General features: G+C 42.5%; 1 protein-coding gene across 6 annotated transcripts; it reads right to left on the bottom strand.

Moving 5' to 3' along the window:
- Positions 1-630: 630 nt before the first annotated feature.
- On the bottom strand, positions 631-20,010 carry Slc25a28 (solute carrier family 25 member 28). Of its 6 annotated transcripts, none has more exons than XM_027930003.2 (5): positions 10,876-10,944; positions 7,756-7,862; positions 3,788-4,016; positions 2,621-2,677; positions 631-1,467 (listed from the first exon to the last, which is right to left on the bottom strand). In XM_027930003.2, exons 3-5 carry the CDS (start codon positions 4,008-4,010, stop codon positions 950-952), a joined length of 798 nt encoding a protein of 265 aa, XP_027785804.2. In that variant the 5' UTR covers positions 4,011-4,016; positions 7,756-7,862; positions 10,876-10,944; the 3' UTR covers positions 631-949. The 6 variants fall into 6 exon arrangements, with proteins under 6 accessions (XP_027785804.2, XP_071467110.1, XP_027785802.2 ...); XM_071611009.1 differs by lacking the exon at positions 10,876-10,944 and adding an exon at positions 10,563-10,750; XM_027930001.3 differs by lacking the exons at positions 7,756-7,862; positions 10,876-10,944 and adding an exon at positions 19,803-20,010.
- Positions 20,011-20,501: the final 491 nt, after the last annotated feature.

Below are 20,501 nucleotides of genomic sequence, written 5' to 3'. Positions count from 1 at the left end.
GCTCACTTCCTGTCTTCCACAGTTGGGTTCAATTCTGGGGCAAAAAAAAAAAAAAAAATGGGCTGGGGCCTCTATTCTACACTTACTGTGAGGTCTCAGGGAAGTCACAGCTTTTCTGCGCTTCCATCCCATAATGCAGACATGACAATTGCACCACCTGCTTCACTAATTCGTGAGAACCAGATATGATCACATGTGTTCAAGTACTTGGTAAAAACCTTAAAGTCAAACAAAATGTGTTATTGCTCACACAATCTTCAGGACTTGCAGTTTCACTGAATAATTTTAATTTCAAAACTACATCAGAAAACAAAGGGCTGAGTGCAAAGTTCCACTGCTCAGGCAGAGCTCAGAATTGGAGCAGAAAAATCGACTCTGCTGTGCCCACTGCTGCCCAAGGGAAGAGGCACTGGTGGGAACACGAGGCAACTCATGCCGAGTTAGGGTCTGTCAAAGGCCCAGTGTTCAAGGTGATGGGGAGACTGAAACCATCATGAACGTCAGCAGAAACAAAAACTTACAGCCATCTTCAGTAAACCTTTTGGGTTCCCTGATTTATGCTTCAAGCCAAGTAAAGAACAGCTGACAGCATTTCACTTCCCCTTTGACAAGACAAACCCAACAAAACCATTTCATTTAAGGGCTTTTTATTAGGAACCAGGGGAATGTGCTGCTTAGTCCTCTATAACAGTCTAGAGCGGGTCACCAGGCCCATGACGGAGGTTGACAGAAGTGCTGAGGGGTGCTCTGCTGCACCCCTCGCCCAAGGCCTGGGAGGAGAGGTGGTGAGGCAACAAGGCTGGCGGGAACTGGTGTTAGCCACAACACTGAGAGCCCTCTCCCTTCCTCCCAACTCCACTCAAGGCTGGAGTGTGCCAGGAGGCAGAACACGGCTGGAGGGGGCAGGCCTCAGCAGTGCTGTCTACCCCTGGCTGCACACAGTGCTCCTTCACTTGCTGGCTCTCCACTCTTCTTGCCGTTTAGTGATCAGGTATTTGAAGAACTCATACACAGACCATGCGATGGCCGTGGAGGGGATCTGGTAAATTACTCGTGCCTGCACCCCTCGGAAGTATGCGGTCACCCCGCCTACTTGATATACCGTCCTGAAGGCACTAGCCATGCCTGTGATATGTCCTGTAATGTTTGAGTTCAAAGCCAGGGATTCCTGGGTGTTGAGCAGTGTTTTGCAAACGTCCAGTGGGGTTGTGGCAGCGGCAGCTACAGCTCCTGCACAGGCTCCGGAAAGGACATGGGAGCTGGGGTTGTACCGTCTCTGGGGGTTAAAGTGCTCCTGCAGGAATTCATAGGTCATGAAGTGGATGGCTTGGAAGGGAACGTTCATGGCTAGCTGGGTGGTGTAGCTGCGGTAAAAGGCTCCAGCCCCTTCATTTTGCCACACTGCCCGTACACAGTCTGTCACCCGGTGGTATGGTGAGTTGTACATCTGCATCCTCTGCTTGACCACTGGGAGTGCCATCAACAAGGAGTAAAATGGAGACAGCAAACAGCCGGTGACCGAGAGTATCCAGATTCAGGGTTCCAAATCAGCAGATCAGCCAATGGAATGGAGAGAGAAGACAGTATAAATGAACTAACTACCAGTTAACAGGATAAGTTCATGTTTCCCTCTTGAGGCCAGGAGGTAGGCAAAGCGTCAAAAAATAATGGGCCCACTTCCAGCAGGATTTCTTTAAAACCAGCCAGTTAGAACACAGGATATATCTATGGCTTAATACCTCTAGAGGGTCTCCTTGGAATGGGTATGTATCTATCAGAATCTTGACCTTTCACAAGTCTAGCAAGGAACGACTCAGTGGCAGTGATGTAATGATGAACACAGAACACCAACAATCCTAATCCTCAGGTATGAGGAGCATCTTACTCTTTAAACATGAAGATGGTTACTCTCCCTGAGGGGAGGAAGGAAAAGTACTACCAAAAAGAAAACAAGATTCTTAGCCAAAAAGAGTCAGGATTTAGTTTCCAGACATCTTCCACTTCCTCAAGTGGACAACATGGTATGAGTTCTGTCAGTCTCCAGCTTAGGTTTGGCCCTTACCCACGCATGGCCTTGTCCAGACAAAGAACTGGAACTATGCTATCCTCTCTTATTTGTCTAATTATCTCTTGCTCTCAGTGCACAGTTTTTGGAGAATTTCCCTCAAACTGAGAAGCCAAGAGCCAGGTAGAAATGCAGAGACTGAGCTCTACAATTTAATCTTTCATTCCTATCTCAACTATGTTCTTCCTTCCAAGAAGAAAGGTAAGAATTTTAAATGTCAGAATCCATCTTCACCTCTTTGAAGAAAAATTAAATAATCTGCTAAACTTTCAGAAGAGATCAAATTTACTACAAAAGGGACTTCCAGAAAAGCCCAGGGATAAGCATATAGAGAGGTATCTCTTCTGCAGGGAAGCCCCAAAGATGGATTAAATCTCAATGAATGTTTCCTAAAAATATGGAGTTAGCGCCCTCTGGTGGTAAAATAAAGTAACATGGGAGGATTTCCCACCAAAACTGAAATGCTCTCTTGCTTTTTTTCTGCAAACAGAAATAAAGGAAAAACCCAGACAGGCAGCTGCAGCTACCCAGAGAGATAGGTTGAAGAATCATTACCTTCCACCGGATTCATGGCTGCATCATGAAGTAATGTTGCCACACACCCGGCTGCACCTGCAAATTAGAGAACAACTGCCACATTTAAGGCCAGGAGAGGCTGACCAATTCACTGAGGCCCAAGTGAAGGCGAGTGGCTGTGCTAAAGCAGTGAGGAAAGGGAATGTTAGGAGCCAGTCCAAAAGGGCACCCGCTGCTCCTAAACTTCAGCTTCAACAAAGAAAGATATTTGTTCCCACGAACTTAGGAAAGGTCATCAATGTACATTCCACATCTATCTCAGAAGAGGCAAAAACAGCCCAGTTTTTATCAATACAGATGGTCCTAAGAAAAACCTCAGCTTATGCCCCAGTTAGGAAGCAAACCCTCTGCTGCCAAGGGATGCCAGCATATTGACTGCCACCAGTGCAGGGAGAATGTGGTGCCAGGTGGTCAGATCTTCACCACAGAACCCTGCCTTCCATCCTGCTGCCCCTGTGCTGCTCGCCCATCTCCAGATCCCAATATTTGTCCATCCAGACCTTTCTTTCATTCCTGAACTACTATATCCCCCACCCTCTCCACACTCAACTTGGTTTTCAGACAATCTTGAAAACCTGGGCTATTATCTCTTCCTTTAATTCCACCCAACCTCCAACCTTCTGGATTCTCCACAGACCCTTGGCCCTTCTCCCCTTCACTTGTCAAGGCTGTGTCGTGTCCTCAATGACACAAACTGCCTGTTGTCAACTGGGATCCTGAAAAGGTGAGGCGAAGAGCTGGGACTCCGTTAGTGTCTTCCTTGGGTAGCTGGGTCACCTCCACCTCCAATCCCGTCCTGAGGAGCAATACACCACCCAACTATCAAGAAGTATACAGTAGGGGTAGTTCAGTGTGTGTCTCCATACCAGGCATTAGAAGTTGATGCCAGGGAGAAGATGAGAGGAAAAAGTCAAGCTGGTAGGTAAGGGAGGATGCTGTAACCCTTTGTTGAGGTGCCCCAGAGGAGGGGTGGGGTTGCAGCAGCCCGTTGTCTGAGAACATCAGGTTTAGAAGTCCCTCCCCTATAATCTGGCCTACCCCAGCCCAAAGCTGCAGCTCCAAACCAAGCTGATTCTGGAAAGCACTGAAGCGGCAAAGTGCAAAGAGTTGGGAAAATGGGGGAACCGGCACATGAAGGCTCAATACCATTGGCAATATGGCTATTGCCCCCTGGATGGATTATATCACTCAATGTCTTTTTCAACTTTTCGTAGCAGGCAAAATAGAGGGCGTGAGCAGGGCCTGCGCCTGTTGCTGTGACGTTCAGCCCCCGCATGGGCCTCCAGAGGCCCTCCGTTCTTATAATCCTCCTGAGGGCCTCCAACACATTGCGATAACGGGCAGCTGGGTCAGGCTGTAGACTCTGCATCCGGGTCTGAAATTACAGCAAGGAGAAGTGCAATGTCAGCGAGGCCAACATCCTGCCCCACATCAACACCCACGCTTTGGGCACTGAGCTGGTCTTCTACAGGCAACCATGCCAATCTGTGGAGGCAATACATAGCTCCCTGCTTTACTTCTTTCCAAATCTGTGTCCCATCTCTCCAAATCTTGAACCTTTCCTCTTCTAGTAATTGATGACCCCAAGAGTGGAACATCATGGCTTTCCCCAAGGACATGGGCACTTGGTAATTTCCCAGAACTCCAAGGTGATTCATTGCCCCAGCAATAAATATCAAGCCTCTGATTCAGCAGTTGTTTTTGTGCCTTAATAAATTCAGGCTAACAGTTTTACAAATGAATTCTAAATTCAAGTATTTACTGCATTTATTTCTAAAGACCTATCCTGGCGCTGCTTATTGACCCCAACACACTGATTAATGAGATGGGTGCTCATCTTTTGATACCTTTTCAGACTATTTGGCATGGGCAACTGGGTATACAAGTTAGTCTTGGCAGAATGAGCATTCCTAACAGAGGCTGCTGCAACTCCCTGGGCTTTTATCTCTTCCTTTAATTCCACCCAACCTCCAACCTTCTGGATTCTGCCCTGAAACTATGAAAGTGGGGAGAGTCTAGCTGAACGCCAACCTAGTCTCTAAAACTCAAGAGTCTTTCAGATTTCTGATCTAAATTGACTGAATCCCCAAATCGGCATCAGCAAATACAAATCAGTTTCTGTGACACAATCATTGGAATTTCTAAAAAGATTCAATGATTGGAATGAAAAGTGTATTATAAACACTTGCATAATGTTCTTGGACAGTTTTATTGAAATTTGGGCAATTAATCTCATCTGAAACACTCCCTCAAATCAGACCTTCTCTGAATTGTGTGCCTTCCCACAAAAATCTCTTTTGTCTATGAACCATTTCAGGTTAAAGTAGCACGGAGACTAACAGTTTAAAATCAGTCTAGCTGGGTATGGTGGCACGTGTATGTAACTCAGGAGGCTGAGGCAGGAGGATCCAAGTTCAATGTTAGCCTGGGCAACTTAGTGAGATCCTGTCTGAAAATTAAAAAAGAAAAAAAATTAAAAAGGTTAAGACTATAACTGAGTGGTTGGTAGTATACCTCTGGGTTCAATTCCCAGTACCTCAAAATAAGTTAATAAAATTAATGTCTAGTGCCTGACATACAGAATGCACTTAAGATTTGCTGAATGAATGAATCTTTTTGTCACATAGCCATGTCTGCACCAGGTCAGAAAGTAATGAGTATAGCCACTGGTGAACCAACAAGGGGTAACTGATGTCCAAGTACAATTTAAAATCTTGCTTCATTCCAATCACTAGATTCAGTCTGGATTTAAAAGCTTGAAGTTTCCTGTTGGTCATCTGGAATCCAAGAGTAATGCCTTTTCTCAAGAGCATGGGAAAAAGAAATTAACCAGATTAACAGGTCCTGGTTAGCCACAAGTAAACCACATTCCTGGAGTTATTTTTTCCTGCCTCCTATTGTCATCACCACCACCAACAAAACAGACAACAACAAAAAAAACTTCACACTTCAAAGGTTAGGGCTGGGGTTGTGGCTCAGTGGTAGAGCGCTTGCCTAGCATGTGTGTGGCACTGGGTTCAATTCTCAGCACCACATATAAAGTAATAAATAAAGATCTATCAACAACTAAAAATATTTTTTTAAAAAAAGGCTAATTACTGGTGTTCAATCAGAAATACAGATATCACAAAGGACACATTCTTTCCCACTTCCCCAAAAGACCCCATGAATCTCCAATAAAGGGTGTGCTTTATTCAAAGGTGTATTTTAAAATTGGCCTGGCAGCTTAACAATTATGTGTTTCCAAAAATTTGTGTAAAACTGACCTTGTACAGGAGGGACATTTAGAAATCACATTGCTCTGCTTCAGTCATTGGCTTATTTGGCAGCCAGTCCTGAAAGGTCTGATCTCAGAAACCTGGAACTCTTTACCCCCCCCCCCCCCAAAAAAAAAAAAAAAAAAACCTGGGCCAGGCCAGGAGGTGAATGCCTGCAAATGCAGCAACTTGGGAGACTGAGGCAGGAGGATCACAAGTTCAAGGCCAGTCTGGGCAATTTAGATTCTGTCTCAAAACAAAATGCTGGGGCTGGGATTGTAGCTCAATGGTAGAGCGCTTATCTTGCACGTGTGAGGCCCTGGGTTTGATCCTGAGCACCACATAAGAATAAATAAGTAAAAATAAAGATTAAAAAAAAAAAAAAACCTAAAAGACAGGGAGTGTAGCTCAGTGGTAGACTTCTTACCAAGCACATGCTAGGCCCTGGGTTCAATCCCCAGTGAGAGACAGAGGAAAACTAGACTGTGGGCAAGTTACACTGAACATTTTACATACTCATCTAGATCTAACACAGTGGTTCTACTCAATGCTTCTCCCTTAAGGAGAGGACCTGGGTATAAGCTATGCTAAATATAAAAATGAATATGGATGCCCAAATTTGGGGGCCAGTAAATCTACTTTTCTTAGAAAGATTAAAATCTCTTAAGAATTTTTGAATGCTTTGCTTTGAAGAAAAACAAACTAGTAGGGAGCTAAGTGGTTTGGTAAAAGACAAGAAATGATTTGAGTCCAAAAGCTTGAGTTTGGCAGGGTGTGGTGGTACACATCTGGAATCCCAGCAGCTTGGGAGGCTGAGGCTGGAGAATAATGAATTCAAAGCCAGCCTCAGCAACTTACTGAGGATCTAGGCAACTTAGTGAGACCCTGTTCTCAAACAAAAAAGGGCTGGGGATGTGGCTCAGTGGTTAAGCACCCTTGAGTTCAATCCCTAGTACAAAAAAAAAAAAAAAAAAGCAAGCCTGAGTTTGAGTCCCAGTTTGCCAGATGTGTTGTCCCAAGTATTAACCTTTTTTTCTGAGCTTCAAAACTGTCATTTGTAACATAAGGCCAAGAATGGCTGGCTCTTGGGACTGCTGGAGGAATTTAAAAAAATAAGACATGTAAACCACTGGTAATTTTCACAATGTGTGTGTAAAGGCTTTTTATTATTTTAAAGTAATATGCTAAGGTATATTTACTTATATCCAAGAATTTACAGATTATGGCAGCATTGTTTCTTGTATAAAGCTTTCAGAAATAGGCATTGACAATTGGTCCTAAACCTAATAAGTCTGGTTTAATTCTGCATTTTTAAAAGTTTATTTTAAAGTTTCTATGTGGCTATAATGACTAACGTGTTCAGCTGCTAATCTGAAGGTCACATATTCAGAGATGAGCTCTATTGTGAGATTGTTTGCTTTGCTTGGGTCTTTAAATCTGCTTTTGAGAGGCTATAAGGGAGGTTTGTGAGTCACACAGACTGGCTTCAAATGATGTCCCTGACTCTTACATTCTACCATGTTGGACAAGTTACTTAACTGCCCTCTAAGCCTCCTTTCTTCATCTATAAAATAATGAAAATGGTGTCTACTTCATGAAGTTGTTTCAAAGATTAAATGTATGTGGGACACAAGAGATAGTATTTGGCACACAAGCAATTTGCATTTATTGAACGCTTAACTAATCAGTATTAGACGCAAGAAAATCAAATGTCATTGTTTCTATTTCTTAACCTTTCACTGGTGTATAGATATCAATTTACATCTAGAATGGAAAAGATTTCTCTCCCTCTGCTCTTTCCCTCTTTGTTATGTAAGTTGATAACTTGTTTCACCACTGCAGAACCAAAAACAGTACCTTGGAAGCAGGTGGGGACTTAGCCAGATGGTTCTGAGAAGGGTTCTCACTGCTTTGGGTTGCAGAGCCTATCCCTATAGATAAAGTCTGATGCTTGCTTCTGAGGCCTAGAAAAGGAAACTTGGATTTATCTGGGTTCCAAAACCTCCCTATTATGACCACAGAAATAGATGAGTGGATAGCTATGGTCTAGCAAGGCTGTGTTGACTTCCCATAGTCCCTCCCAAGGATATTTTAAGTCAACTTGACCCTGATAAGTGAGTGGGGATACACAGGTTTGCATGCCAAGAAGCAACACTAGCTTTCATTTGCAAACACTGTGGTTGCCCTCCTGACTGCAACATGGATACCTGCCTCCAGTCTTGTGGTAAAATTGACCTGCTTTTCCTCTCCACCATGCATTATGAATGGGGCAGGCCGGGATTTGAATTTTACTTTCATGCAAGCACAACAGCATTTGACATATGGACACTAACTCATATTGGTCTCCCCTGTAATCATTTAAATCCCAGTATTAATGGCAAATGAAAATTATTCTTCTAAGACAAGACTTGGTATTTTTGAAGACTCCTGAATATTTTTCATTCAGATCAAATTATTACTTCCTTGATGTACGGTTTTGAGGCGTGACTATAATGTTGCATGACTAATTTTTTCTTTTTTGCGTTGTTGGGGATTGAACCCTGGGCCTTGTGCAAATTAGGGAAGGGTTCTTCCACTGAGCTACATCCCCATCCCTGCATGACTAATTTTTCAAAAACAAAAATTCCAAAGTTCATCTAAATGAATAAGAACTATTCTTCCAAGTAGCTGCCATGGAAGGCTAGAAATGACTTATTCCAGTATTGCTGTGGTTATGCAAAGCGTTTCTCGAACTCCTCTTTCACAACTATTCCTTCAGTGGGTACACAAGTCTCAAGGAGTAAATCAATCTCCTGGCTTTCCAGCTCCACCTAATCTTTAAGTACCCCAAGAGGTACTTCCCATTGTGAGTTCTCACCTATTCATAGTATATGATTTTGAGTGGTCTCTGTTTCTACTAAATCAATTATTTTAAAAAACTGTAGTTGTGTATGGACAGAATGCCTTTATTTATTTTCATGTGGTGCTAAGGATCAAACTCAGTGCCTCACACACACTAGGCAAGTGCTCTGCCACTGAGCTACAGCCCCAGCCCCTAAATCAGTCTTTTGAGATGTGTATGTGTGTGTGTGTGTGTGTGTATAGAAAAAAGATTTTCCATCTTTAAGGATATGCATACAAAGATTCTGGAGGCATTTCTAACAGGGGAATTTATAAAATGTTCAAAGCAACAACAGCATTATGAAAATATACAGTGTAAGGAGACAGTCTCCCATTATGTTGTAATGGCATAACAATGAAAGCTGTAGTAATATTTTTGTCACATTATTACACTGTATTTTTCAAGCCATTAAATAATTTTCATTGCTTTCACTTATCTGTTTCCCATTTGATACTCATCCTGAAATAGCACCATAAATCCTGCACTCTACTCATGATTGAGTAGAATGAGGTTACTCTACAGCCAGATCATATTAACTTTTGGATATGTAGCATATCCAACTTTCCCCTTTTTGTCAACTCCCATTCAACCTAGAGTCCACTACATAAATGTTGGATCTTTTTTATTAGTATTTATTCATTTTACATTTCAATGGTTATATTTCTTTCTCATGGAATTTACTGGTTTATTTCTCTCAATCCACAAGGGCATTTAAAATTCTAATCATGTTAAGTGCATTTAACCACATTTTCAGTGGCTATGGTCCTTGTTAGGAGTTAACCCTGCAATGCACTAGAACCAACTCAGTGTCATTCACAAAGCTTCATGAGCTCTTTCCCTATTTCTTCATCCATATTACCATGAAAACATGAAATGGTAACTGGAATCAGCAGCAAGCAGAAAAGGGTTGCTTTGCATTGCCCAAATTGACACTCTCCTCCTTTTGAATACACAACATTTTCCTAATTTGAGGAGAAAACATACAAAGAACTGCCAGGATATTGTTGACTATTATCCTTAACATGTAAAGGAAGCACAAGGCTCGATCATATTTTTTTCAACAGTCTCCTCGGATTTACTTCCCCCTCAATTTAGACCTCAAGTTTAGTGGTTGGCATCTTTACTAAGGGTGGAGAATAAAAACTGTAAAAACAATCTTTCCCATCTTCAGAAGGGAGACTCAGCTTTCATCAGAAGGACCTCACTTCTGGATCCATTAATCGTCCTGCTTGGTTGTGGATGTAATTAGTTTTACTTTCACACTAATTGTGTCGATCTTGTTCCATGTTCTTCACACTTACATCTACTTTCTAATACCGTCACACTTCCCTTCTAGGCAACTTTCCCCTTTTTGTCAACTTCAGGCGCCCAAAGAAATACACTAAGTTTCCTCTCTTGTGTGGGGGCTGATGTGCTCCCTGCACATACACAATCTTAATCCCAGTTCAATTTTCATGTTCAGGAAATGGGTGGGATATCATGCTTGCTTCATAGAGAAATCGAAACCTTTTCCTGAACACGATCTTTCCCATATTACTTTCAGTCTGAAACTCTGCCTTCTGACTGCACAACGACTTCCAATCACTCACGGGATAAGATTTAATACGTCCTTTATCTAACTGAGAGATCCCAGATTCCGGTTCCTGCCTAGTCACTTCTAAGGAAAGACACAGCACGAAGCTGGTAAAAGCACCTACCCGAAGAACATCTCAAGCCATCAGATCCAGTTAACCATCTGATTCACGCCAGTTGGCTTCACCTTAATCGAGTTAGTAGCACTTACCTGTGCTTCGGGATCCCCAATCCCACCCTATTCCTGTTTAGTCCCAGGTGGAATCTCCGACTTTGGCTGACAGATTTTTGATCATGAGTCCCGATTCAGATCTCACTGACGGCTAGAAATAAGTCCTGGCTCCTGAGTGGGCTCAACTCCCAGCCCGGACCTTGCTTGCACGGAGTACCGGTTGGAATCGTGTGAAGTGCCTGGAGCCAAGAAGGAACCCCGTCGACTCCAGCTCTCAGCTAGGATCCTGGCTCTAGACGGAACTAAGGTGGGTCAGCCCCAGGTCGGGTTCCGAGCCCGGTCCAGGTCTCACCTTGACGCAGTCGATGGGGTACATCACGCAATGCTCCAGGATCCCTGCCACGGCGCCCGCCACCATGTGCGTGGTGACAGTGGCTCCAGCCGGCAGCGCCTCGTAGTCCGGGCCGGAGTCCGGATCCTGCCGTACTGGGGGCCTGCAGGCCCCGGCCTCCCCACCGCCGGCCCCCCGTCCCACGCCCCGCTGCAGCCACCCGTCCAGCAGTGCAGACTCCCCGGGGCTCCGCCCGGGCCCAGCCGCCGGCCCCCCCGCCACACCGCCTGCACTCCGCCCCTCCAACTCCATCCACCCGGGCCAGCCGCGGCGCACACCGGCGCCGCTGCCGCCACTACTGCCGCCGCCCACCGGCCCCGTTGCCTCCGCCTCAGGCGCGGCCCAGAGAGCCCCGGGCCTCCGGCTCCCGCTTGGCCCGCGGATACGCCCCCCAACCAACCATTGGTGAAGGCGCCACCCTAGCCCCACCCCTTTCCCACGTAGGGAAAATATGTCTGCGGTATTCGCGAAGTTGCCTGTCATTCCTCTTCCCCGAGGCGTTGCTGCCGCCTAGATCCCACCCCTTCCCCTTTGATCTTGGAAGCTTCTTGTTTATTGGTCACTGATTGGCCGACATGTAAGATCAGCCCGCCTCTGGCTTTTCAGGGGCGGGAGAAACTTAAGGTAGAACTTTGATAGGCTCCACCACTCTAGATACTTTGGCTGTGGCCATTGGCTCGCACCACTTCTGTCTCCGATTGGCTAAAGAAAGAGAGCGAAGCGCTGGGAGAGGATAGGGACCGACTTTGGGGCCCAGACTGGCACCTAAGGGGCTGCAAGCACTGCGGGCGGGAACGTAGGGTGGGGGCGGTGCCAGGCCTTCAAGGTCCAACCGCTGACGGGTGCCGTTAGGGTAGGCGCTCGAGCGCGCGACCCGAGTGCCCAGACGCGCAGCTCCTAGACGTGCATTCCCGGCACCGAGAGCTCTGTTCCCGCGGGATCTTGTGGAGGGCGGGAGGCGGAGCCAGCCTGTACCCTGCATCACCCTGGCAGTGCCGGCATGCTCGTCTGGGAAGTTATTGCGACATGTGGGCAGGGGCCCTCCCCACTTGCCAGGGAAGACCGCGGCGGCCCGTTAGGCCTGGGTCGATCCTGGACTGTCCGGCCGCGGGGGTGAAGGGTCTGGATAACCCGTTGGGTCCGAGACCCCAATCTCTAGCACTGAGCCTTACACACAGAGTCTTAGTAAACCCTGCAGTGGTTGAATGAATGAATTCTCCAGGGCCTCGGCAGTGGCTGGGCTCTGCGCCAGGCCGAGAGCCGAAGGCTGGGGAAGGAGATGTCGAAATAGGGCGGGATGATTCAGAGATGATGACAGGTGGAGAGGTCGACTGGAGGCAGCGTTTAAAGCAAAGAAAGTATGGCAATTATGGGGAAGTTCGGACATACAGCTTGTACCGAGTCTGAAACATCAGCTTCTTGCCCTCGAGCTGACTCACTGACAAACCTCAGGGACCGTGTTGATTGCCTTTTGTGATAAGACTGCTCTGGCTCCCAGTCGGGGTCGGCTAGTCTTGAGAGTGGCGTGTACTGGTTGTAGAACGAAGTTAGTGATGCCCAGCCCTCAGGACTACTCCAGCGCCAAGAAGTTGCACAGAGGCTTGTGCTGCACTAAGGCGCAAGGAAACAACTCTAGACTTCAGCAGGCCCCGTTTTCACTCCGTCTGCCCGGCTTCCTCAGTATTCCTTTGCTGGAGCGTGTTTGCACAAGTTTCCCCAGTTTCCAGCTCAGTCTTTACTACCTATTTTAATGAGATGATGAAGTAATTATGAACTAACCTTCCATCTGTTTATAGCATTTCCTTAGATCAGGAAGAGGTTTTCCATTTTCTCTTAAAGCTTAGGTTTCTCTGGGCGCCCCCCTCGCCCCCGCAACTCGCCTGTTCTCTTCCTGTACAGTAGTGGTTAGTAACCTTTGGGTCACCACCTTTTGGAAAATGGTAACGCTACAAATCTATAACCCCTGATGCGTGCACAAAATTTTGCATATAACTTCTGAGTTTCAAAGTCCCAGAAGGTGACTCTTGCACTCCCTAGAGGTCCATTAATTTCGAGCTACAGCACGGTTCAGTCTTCTCTGTTCTATAGCTCATTTCCCTTAAGACATGAATAGATCTCACAAAAAGAAACCCATTCAATCCCACTAGAGTATTTACAAATTCCCTTTACTGCCAAATTCCTCCAGCAATGACCTATACACACTGTGTCCTTTCCTTAAGCTTTACATTTTCACTCCTTTATTCAGTGGTCACAAATAATCTTTCTAGATTCAATTGCCTTTTTCTTATTCCCATTTTTCCTGAGAGAGAACACTTGCTCCCCGTTGACCCATCCTTCACTGAAACTTTTTCCTATCCTCAGGAACCACTCTATTCAACCTTTTAGATTCCTTATAAGGTCTTTTACACTTCTCTAACCACTTAGGTGGGACATTCATAAAGATTTGATGCTTCTTATCTGTCTCTACCCCCCACCTTGAGGAACTTTGCCATGTCAAACCTGGTTTCCTCATTGGCACCCCATTCCTTTCTGCATACTTTTTTGTTGTTGTTGTTGGCTGTGCTGGGAATGGGACTTAGGGCTTCATGCAGGCTAAGACAAGCACTATTATGTGGTAAAATATGACTGGGTGGCTACTTTTGCATGGTCAAAGAAAGCCTTCCTGAGGAGATGACCTGGTGAGTTCTGAATGACAAGCAGGAGCCAGTCAGGAAAGACCTGGTGAAAAGCATTCCAGCAGAAGAACAGGTACAACAACCCTCAGGTGAGAACAAGGTAAGCATGTTAAGGAAGGGAAAGAAGGCCAAAGGGGCTTGTTTAAACAATTTTGGTTACAACAGCTGAACTTATAGCCTAATAAACATATGCTCTTCCCTAAAATGTATTCCTCCTTTTTTAAAAAATCAAAATTCTTATTCTTAATGGTTTAAAACTTTCATTACCCTCTTTTCCTGAAATGCTATTGTACCTGGCATGAAGTATGAGTGCAGTAGTATAAAATGAGATAAATTCCAGCAGCCACACATGAAAATAAAGCTGATTGCTTTGTAGTCACTTAAGGAGAAACTGATTCCTAAATGAAGAACAGACCATGAGAGTTGTAGGGATTTATAGGCCATCAGTGATGGGCAATCACTGAGGATTAAAGGGATGAAGAGCTAGCATTACATATTTCAGCAGTTTTCAAATTGGAGAATGAACACAGGAAGATTTTCCAGGGAATATGTGGAAAATGAAATTTCAAAAGGAATCAATTATCATTTCTCATCTACATGTATTCTTTCTTAAAACTTACCTTCCTGAAAAGGCAGTTGAGGCAGTTTTCTTCCCCTCCTTTCTCAATCTATACTCCTGACCTCACCCACCCTTCATCTTGCTATGATTCATTCCCCAGGTGCATAAAACCAGGTTGTCAAACAATCCTAGTATTGATTGGCAAGGCCTCTTTTAATCAAGATACACTTGTAGATTGTCTTTCCTAGTTTACATATATTTCTGTTAAAGGCAAGCCATGCCTTTAAGAGTAGCTATTTTGGCCCTTGTGGGATATTCTGTATACTTATATATTGTACAGCAGAGCCATGGGTTTTTAATTTAACTATGTCACCTATTCCAATCTCTGTTTATTGTCAAAGAATCCATTGCTGTAATCCCTGAAATCAAAGAGTGTAATGTGAAATATTAAAGGTGGTAGTACCTTATTTCATTATTTCTGTGCTTACCTTATTTTGGGCTAGGATATTAAATATTTATCATTTTTATATTTGAGTTAGGAAATAATAATGGGCAAGAAGTCAGTGCTCTTCTTTGGTCAGAAAGAGTTCTGTAGCACTCTTCATCTACTCAAACTTCACCTTAGGTCTCAATTTTATATTTTGTATTATTGCTAGGGAAAGCACATGTTTATATATTTTCAGAGATTAACACACCTTCAAGAAAATATGTCAAAAGAAAATTTGCATTTTACATTTTCTTGAATATTTATTTTGTATTTGTGTACTGGGGATTTAACCCAGGAGCACTCTATCTCTAGATATCCCTGGCCCTTTTCATTTTTCATTTTGAGACGGTCTCACTAAGTTGCTGAGCTGGCCTCAAACTTCAGATTTTGCTACCTCAGCCCACCAAGTTACTGGGATTATAGGTGTGTACTGCTGTGCCTAGCTTTAATGAAGGTTTATTCAGGCTTGTAAAAATTTTCATTTTTCCTTTGTCAAAAGATTATTGACTATACCATTTCATACCTACTTGGATGGCTATAATGAAAAACACAATCATAGTTGAAAATAACAACCATTGGTGAGGATGTAGAGAAATTGGAACTCTCATACATTGCTGATGATTGCCACTATAGAAAACAGTTTGGTGCATCCTCAAAAAGTTAAACATAAGGGGCTGGGATTGTAGTTCAGTGATAGAGCACTTGCCTTACATGTGAGGCACTGGGTTTAATCCTGAGCACCACATTAAAATAAATAAATAAATAAAATAAAGGTATTGTGTCCATCTATATTTTTAAAAAATTAATGAAAAAGTTATAAGCCAGGTGCTATGGCACAGGCCTGTAGTCCAGCAACTCTAAGCATCAAGATCATAAGTTCAAGGCCAGCCTCAGCAATTTAGCAAGACTTGTCTCAGAATAAAAAGAGCTGAGGATGTAGCTCAGTGGTAGATTGCCATGGGTTCAATCATCAGTAAAAAAGGAAAAAAAGTTTCCTGACTGGCTTCTCAATTTTTTTTCCTTCACTCTATTTCCTTCACTCTATAGATCATGAAACTGTCTTAGCAAAAGAAACAATCAGTGAGGTGAATGGAGAGCCTACAGCTTGGGAGCAAATTTTTACTACTTGTATATCAGATAGAGCACTAGTCTTTAGGGTATATAAAGAACTCAAAAAGCTAAACACCAAAAACAAACAAAAAAATAATAACCCAATCAACAAATGGGCCAAGGGACTGAACAGTTACTTCTCAGAAGGTGATATACAATCAATCAACAAATATATGAAAAAATGTTCAACATCTCTAGCAATTAGAGAAATGCAGATCAAAACTACTCTTTTTCATCTCACTCTAATCAGAATGGCAGCTATTAAGAATACAAACAAGAATAAATGTTGGTGAGGATGTTGGGGAAAAGGCACACTCGTACGTTGCTGGTGGACTGCAAAATGGTGCAGCCAGTATGGAAAGCAGTATGGAGATTCCTTGGAAAACTGGGAATGGAACCACCATTTGACCCAGCTATCCCAGTCCTCGGTCTATACCCAAAAGACTTAAAAACAGCATACTAGAGGGCACAGCACATCAATGTTTATTGCAGCACAATTCACAATAGCTAAGCTGTGGAAGCAACCTAGATGCCCTTCAGTAGATGAATTAATAAATAATATGTGGTATATATACACAATGGAATATTATTCAGCAATAAAAGAGAATAAAATCATGGCATTTGCAGGTAAATGGATGGAGCTGGAGAATATAATGCTAAGTAAAGTTAGCCAATCCCAAAAAACAAATGCTGAGTGTTTTCTCTGATATAAGGAGGCTGATTCATAGTGAGTTTGGGAGGGGAGCATGGGAAGATTAGACAAATTCTAGATAGGGCAAAGGGAAGGAAAGGGAAGGGAGGGGCAAGGGGGTAAAAAAGATGATAGAATGAGATGGACATCATTACCCTAAGTACCTGTATGAGGACTTGAATGGTATGACTCTATTTTGTGTACAACCAGAGAGGTGAAAAAATGTGCTCTATATGTGTAATATGAATTGTAATGCATTCTGCTGTCATATATAACAAATTAAAATAAAAAATTTTAAAAAATAGGTCATGAAGCTGTGCTAGGCTCTCAGTGCTGAGTGTGTGTAAGGAAAAGGAGGGAGAGAATGGAAATAGTACATCAACAGAAAAATGTTGATAGTACTATTTAAAATAAACAAGTTGAATATATATGAAATAATTTAGTTATAAAAAGAACAAAGTAGATACTGATATATACTATAATGTGAATGAACCTGAAAAATCTTATGTTAGGTAAAGCAAGCCAGATACAAAAAGTTACGTATAATTCCACTTATATGAAATATCCAGAAATATACAGAATAGGTAGCTCTATAAAATTGCAGATTGGTGATCCAAGGGCATCAAGGGAATAACTGTTGAATGGGTAAAAGGTTTCCTGTTGGGGTGATGAAATATATTGAAACTAGGTAGCAATAGTAGTTGCACATTGTAGATGTACTAAATGCCACTGAATTATCAACTTTAGAATGGCTAATTTTATGCTATGTGAATTGTACCTCTATTTAAAAACAGAAAAGATTGGCTAGCACTAAACAGATAAGCTGAATAGGCTAGAATCTCATTATCCTCTCAAGCATTGATGGCTCTGTAACTCCAAAGAACAGCTCTAACCAGTCATTATATAGCTCAGGGTTGCCTCACATAGACTCCAAGGAAATCTACCCTGGACAAAAGTGAAAGACTGGGAAAAATTTGCTAATTTTTTTTTGTGGGTGAAAAGGTTTTAAAGTTATATTGTAGTGTACAAGCCTGTGAACATACTAAAGAAAACTACTGAATTGGATGAATTTTATGTTATAAGAATTAAAATTAAATAAAGCTGTTTTTTTTAAAGCAAAGGTCTATTTGGGATATGTTGAAAGTATCTCTCTTGAAACATTAGTTTCATTATTTTTTAAGCAACAAACTGTTTCCTTTTGCACATCTTTTTTTTTTTTTTTTTTTTTTTGGCTGAGGAGAGGGTTACTGCAATCATACCACCACCACCTTCTTAAAAGTTTTCTCCTAGAAGATCTTATTTCAAAAAAGAAAATGTCACAAGAAAAATTATCAGTTTTGGTCTGAGAAACAAATCTGATGTTATCTTGTGCTCACAGAATAAAAAATCCAGGAAAATTAGTTTCGCTGGTTGTTGTTCAGTAGGAAGTTTCAGTTCACTTCATAACCACACTCAAGTTAAGCTGAAACAGATATAGTTAGGAGTAATAATGCTATAGGAAATCCATGTTCATTCTTTAGGCATGAATCTCACTGACACTCATTTTGTTCATTTTTCATTTCTATCATATCCTTGTTGCCTTGATAGAACTATATCATGAATTCTATAAATAATGCCCCCAGTTATTTTTATACCTTTGTAAGTCCTACAACTATTAATCATATAACACATTATCTTCTTTTTGCTGTTTGCTTTATAAAGAAGATAAATTTGCTGTCTTAAAAGCATTAATTTTTGTACCTGGGTAGCTGAGATTCCCTAGCTTGACCTAAGTTTCAGCTTCCGCAACTGTAAAATGGTGTTTATAATAATAACAGCAGGTACCTAATTGGATTGTTTGAGGATTAATTAGGAAAAGAATGTTAAGTGCTTAGTACATTCCAGCATATAGTTAGAACTCAACTAATGTTGATTATTATTTGTAGTTATTTTCCGTTTTGAATGTCCATCTGCCATCACAGAAATCAATGGTGTCAGCATATTTTATTCCCAAGCAAGAAACCAAAATGACCATGACTGGTTACTGTCCTCTGCTTGTTTACACAATTATCTTGTTGCTGAACTTCAAATTTTCAATATCTCACAAATAAGTGGACTTTTCTCCTATCAATAACATCCTTGAACTCCAGGCCCATGTTGTGTGGGGCCTTCATGATTCTATGAAATTTGTATCATAAAGAACAGAATAAATGCTTAAATAAAAAGGCTAGAATTACAAATCTTTCCTAGAGTGTTATCAAAGAATGTAATGGTCTGTTGTCCTTGACATACAAAGAAGATAAGCTATCATCAGGGGATGATGTTTGGTTTGGTTATGCTTTTAATACTTTGTGGTATTAAATCCTTTATAAACATGGGACATGTTTATAATCAAAGCAACTAGCCAGGGTCATGGACATCAACAATCACAACACCACCATCTGAACAAAAAACTATGTCAGCACATATGGGTCTCAAACCCATGAGTCTTGAATCCCCGTGTTATCTCTGTGATTTTTCTGGCTATTCTCCAGGTCACAGTCCTTCCCCCACCCCCTCACCCCTCTATGGTGGTCAGGGCCACATGCATGCTAGGCAAGAGTTCTACCAATGAGCTACACTCCCAACCCCCATTCCTATTTTTTTACTACGTTTTTGTTACAGACACATCCCTACCCCTCTTGCTTGGTCTTCTGTCCTGTCCAATGTTCACTTCTTCATTGCCTTCTCTTAGCCAGTCAGTTCTTTCCTATTCACCACTTCATCTTCCTTGCCTTTACAGCTTCCTCATTACAAACTAGCACATAAAAGCCCAGAAACACATCAATCACACCAAAAGAGATCATCAAATATTTTAGGAAGTGGGAAGTTATACTCACAGTGACAAGACAAAAAAAAATCACCTTTAGATTTAATTCAGCCAATTTAAGAATTACCGATAGAGGCTTCAGTTATATGTGTGCCCAGCACTGTGCCTACTTAGCACTGTCTCCTACTTAGAGAGAGGGATGAGAAGAGGCCGAGAGTACAACAAAAGGAAGGAGTGGGTTGCAGTCCTCCTTTTCAAGAGACTTGCAATCTTTGGTAAAAAAAGACATGCATGCATTATGCAACAACCGTAACTAACAGCTAATTATCTTGAAGGGCTTTCTATTGCCAGCCAAATTTACACATTATTCTGTTTAATCCTGCATGGTTGCACATTAGTTATCTATTGTTCCATAACAAATTACCATAAAACATGATGACTTAAAAATAGATATTAATATTTATTATCATGAACACTACCCCCACCAACAAACATTTTTTATCCTTTCTGTGGGTGAAAAATTTGATACAGTTGATTGGGGTTACAGACACCTGAAGGCTCAACTGGGGCTGACTCACATGACTGGTGGTTGATGCTGGTTATTGGCAGGAAGTCTCTGTTCCTCTCCATGTTGATCTCTCCAGGGAGCTGCCTAAGTATCTTCATGATGTGGTAGCACATAGTACCACATTCTTGTCAAGGAACCTGGAATCGGGTAGGGAGAACAGACACATAGAGTCTCTGGGGAAGGAAAGAAAAGCACAAAAGACTTCAGGCAAGAAGTTCTGCCATGTTCTGGAAGTAAGTGAGGAAGGAAGGCTGTGTGACTGGAGTAAATTGAGAGAAGGAAATAACAGTAGGAAATAAGGTCAGAGAGGTAAGAGTTCATGTGGTCAGCAGATGACATAGCACCTTGCTGGTTGTAGATCATGAGGACTTTTACTTTGAGTGAGATGAGAAACTCCTGGAGGGTTTGGAAGAACAACATGATCTGGCTTGGACTTGAAAGATTCATATTGATCACAAAATTCTTAACAGACTGCAGAGGGGACAAGATCAGTTCAGAGGCTACTGCAATAATCCAGGGAAGAAATGGTAGCAGTTTGGACCAGGATGGTAGCAATGAGGTTAGTGAGAAATAGCTGGATTCTGGATACATTTTAATGCCAATAGGCTTTGTTGATGGACTGAATGTGGGTGTGAGAGGAAGTGAGGAGGGCCTGAGGGGAAGAGAGGATGAATCCAAGATTCTGGGCCTCAGCATCTGAAAGAATGAA

This window comes from Marmota flaviventris, chromosome 4, assembly GCF_047511675.1.
Source record: "Marmota flaviventris isolate mMarFla1 chromosome 4, mMarFla1.hap1, whole genome shotgun sequence".
NCBI classification, from domain to species: Eukaryota; Metazoa; Chordata; class Mammalia; order Rodentia; family Sciuridae; genus Marmota; species Marmota flaviventris.
The sequence above is the reverse complement of the archived record's forward strand: the minus strand, read 5'-3'. Positions and strand labels throughout refer to the sequence as shown.

Coding starts and splice junctions, on each gene's coding strand:
- Slc25a28 (XM_027930000.2), bottom strand. CDS start 11,166: ATGGAGTTGGAGGGGCGGAGTGCAGGCGGTGTGGCGGGGGGGCCGGCG. Junction 2,678..3,787: donor CAATAGCCATATTGCCAATG/GTATTGAGCCTT, acceptor TCTAATTTGCAG/GTGCAGCCGGGTGTGTGGCA. Junction 1,468..2,620: donor AGCCATGAATCCGGTGGAAG/GTAATGATTCTT, acceptor TGGCACTCCCAG/TGGTCAAGCAGAGGATGCAG.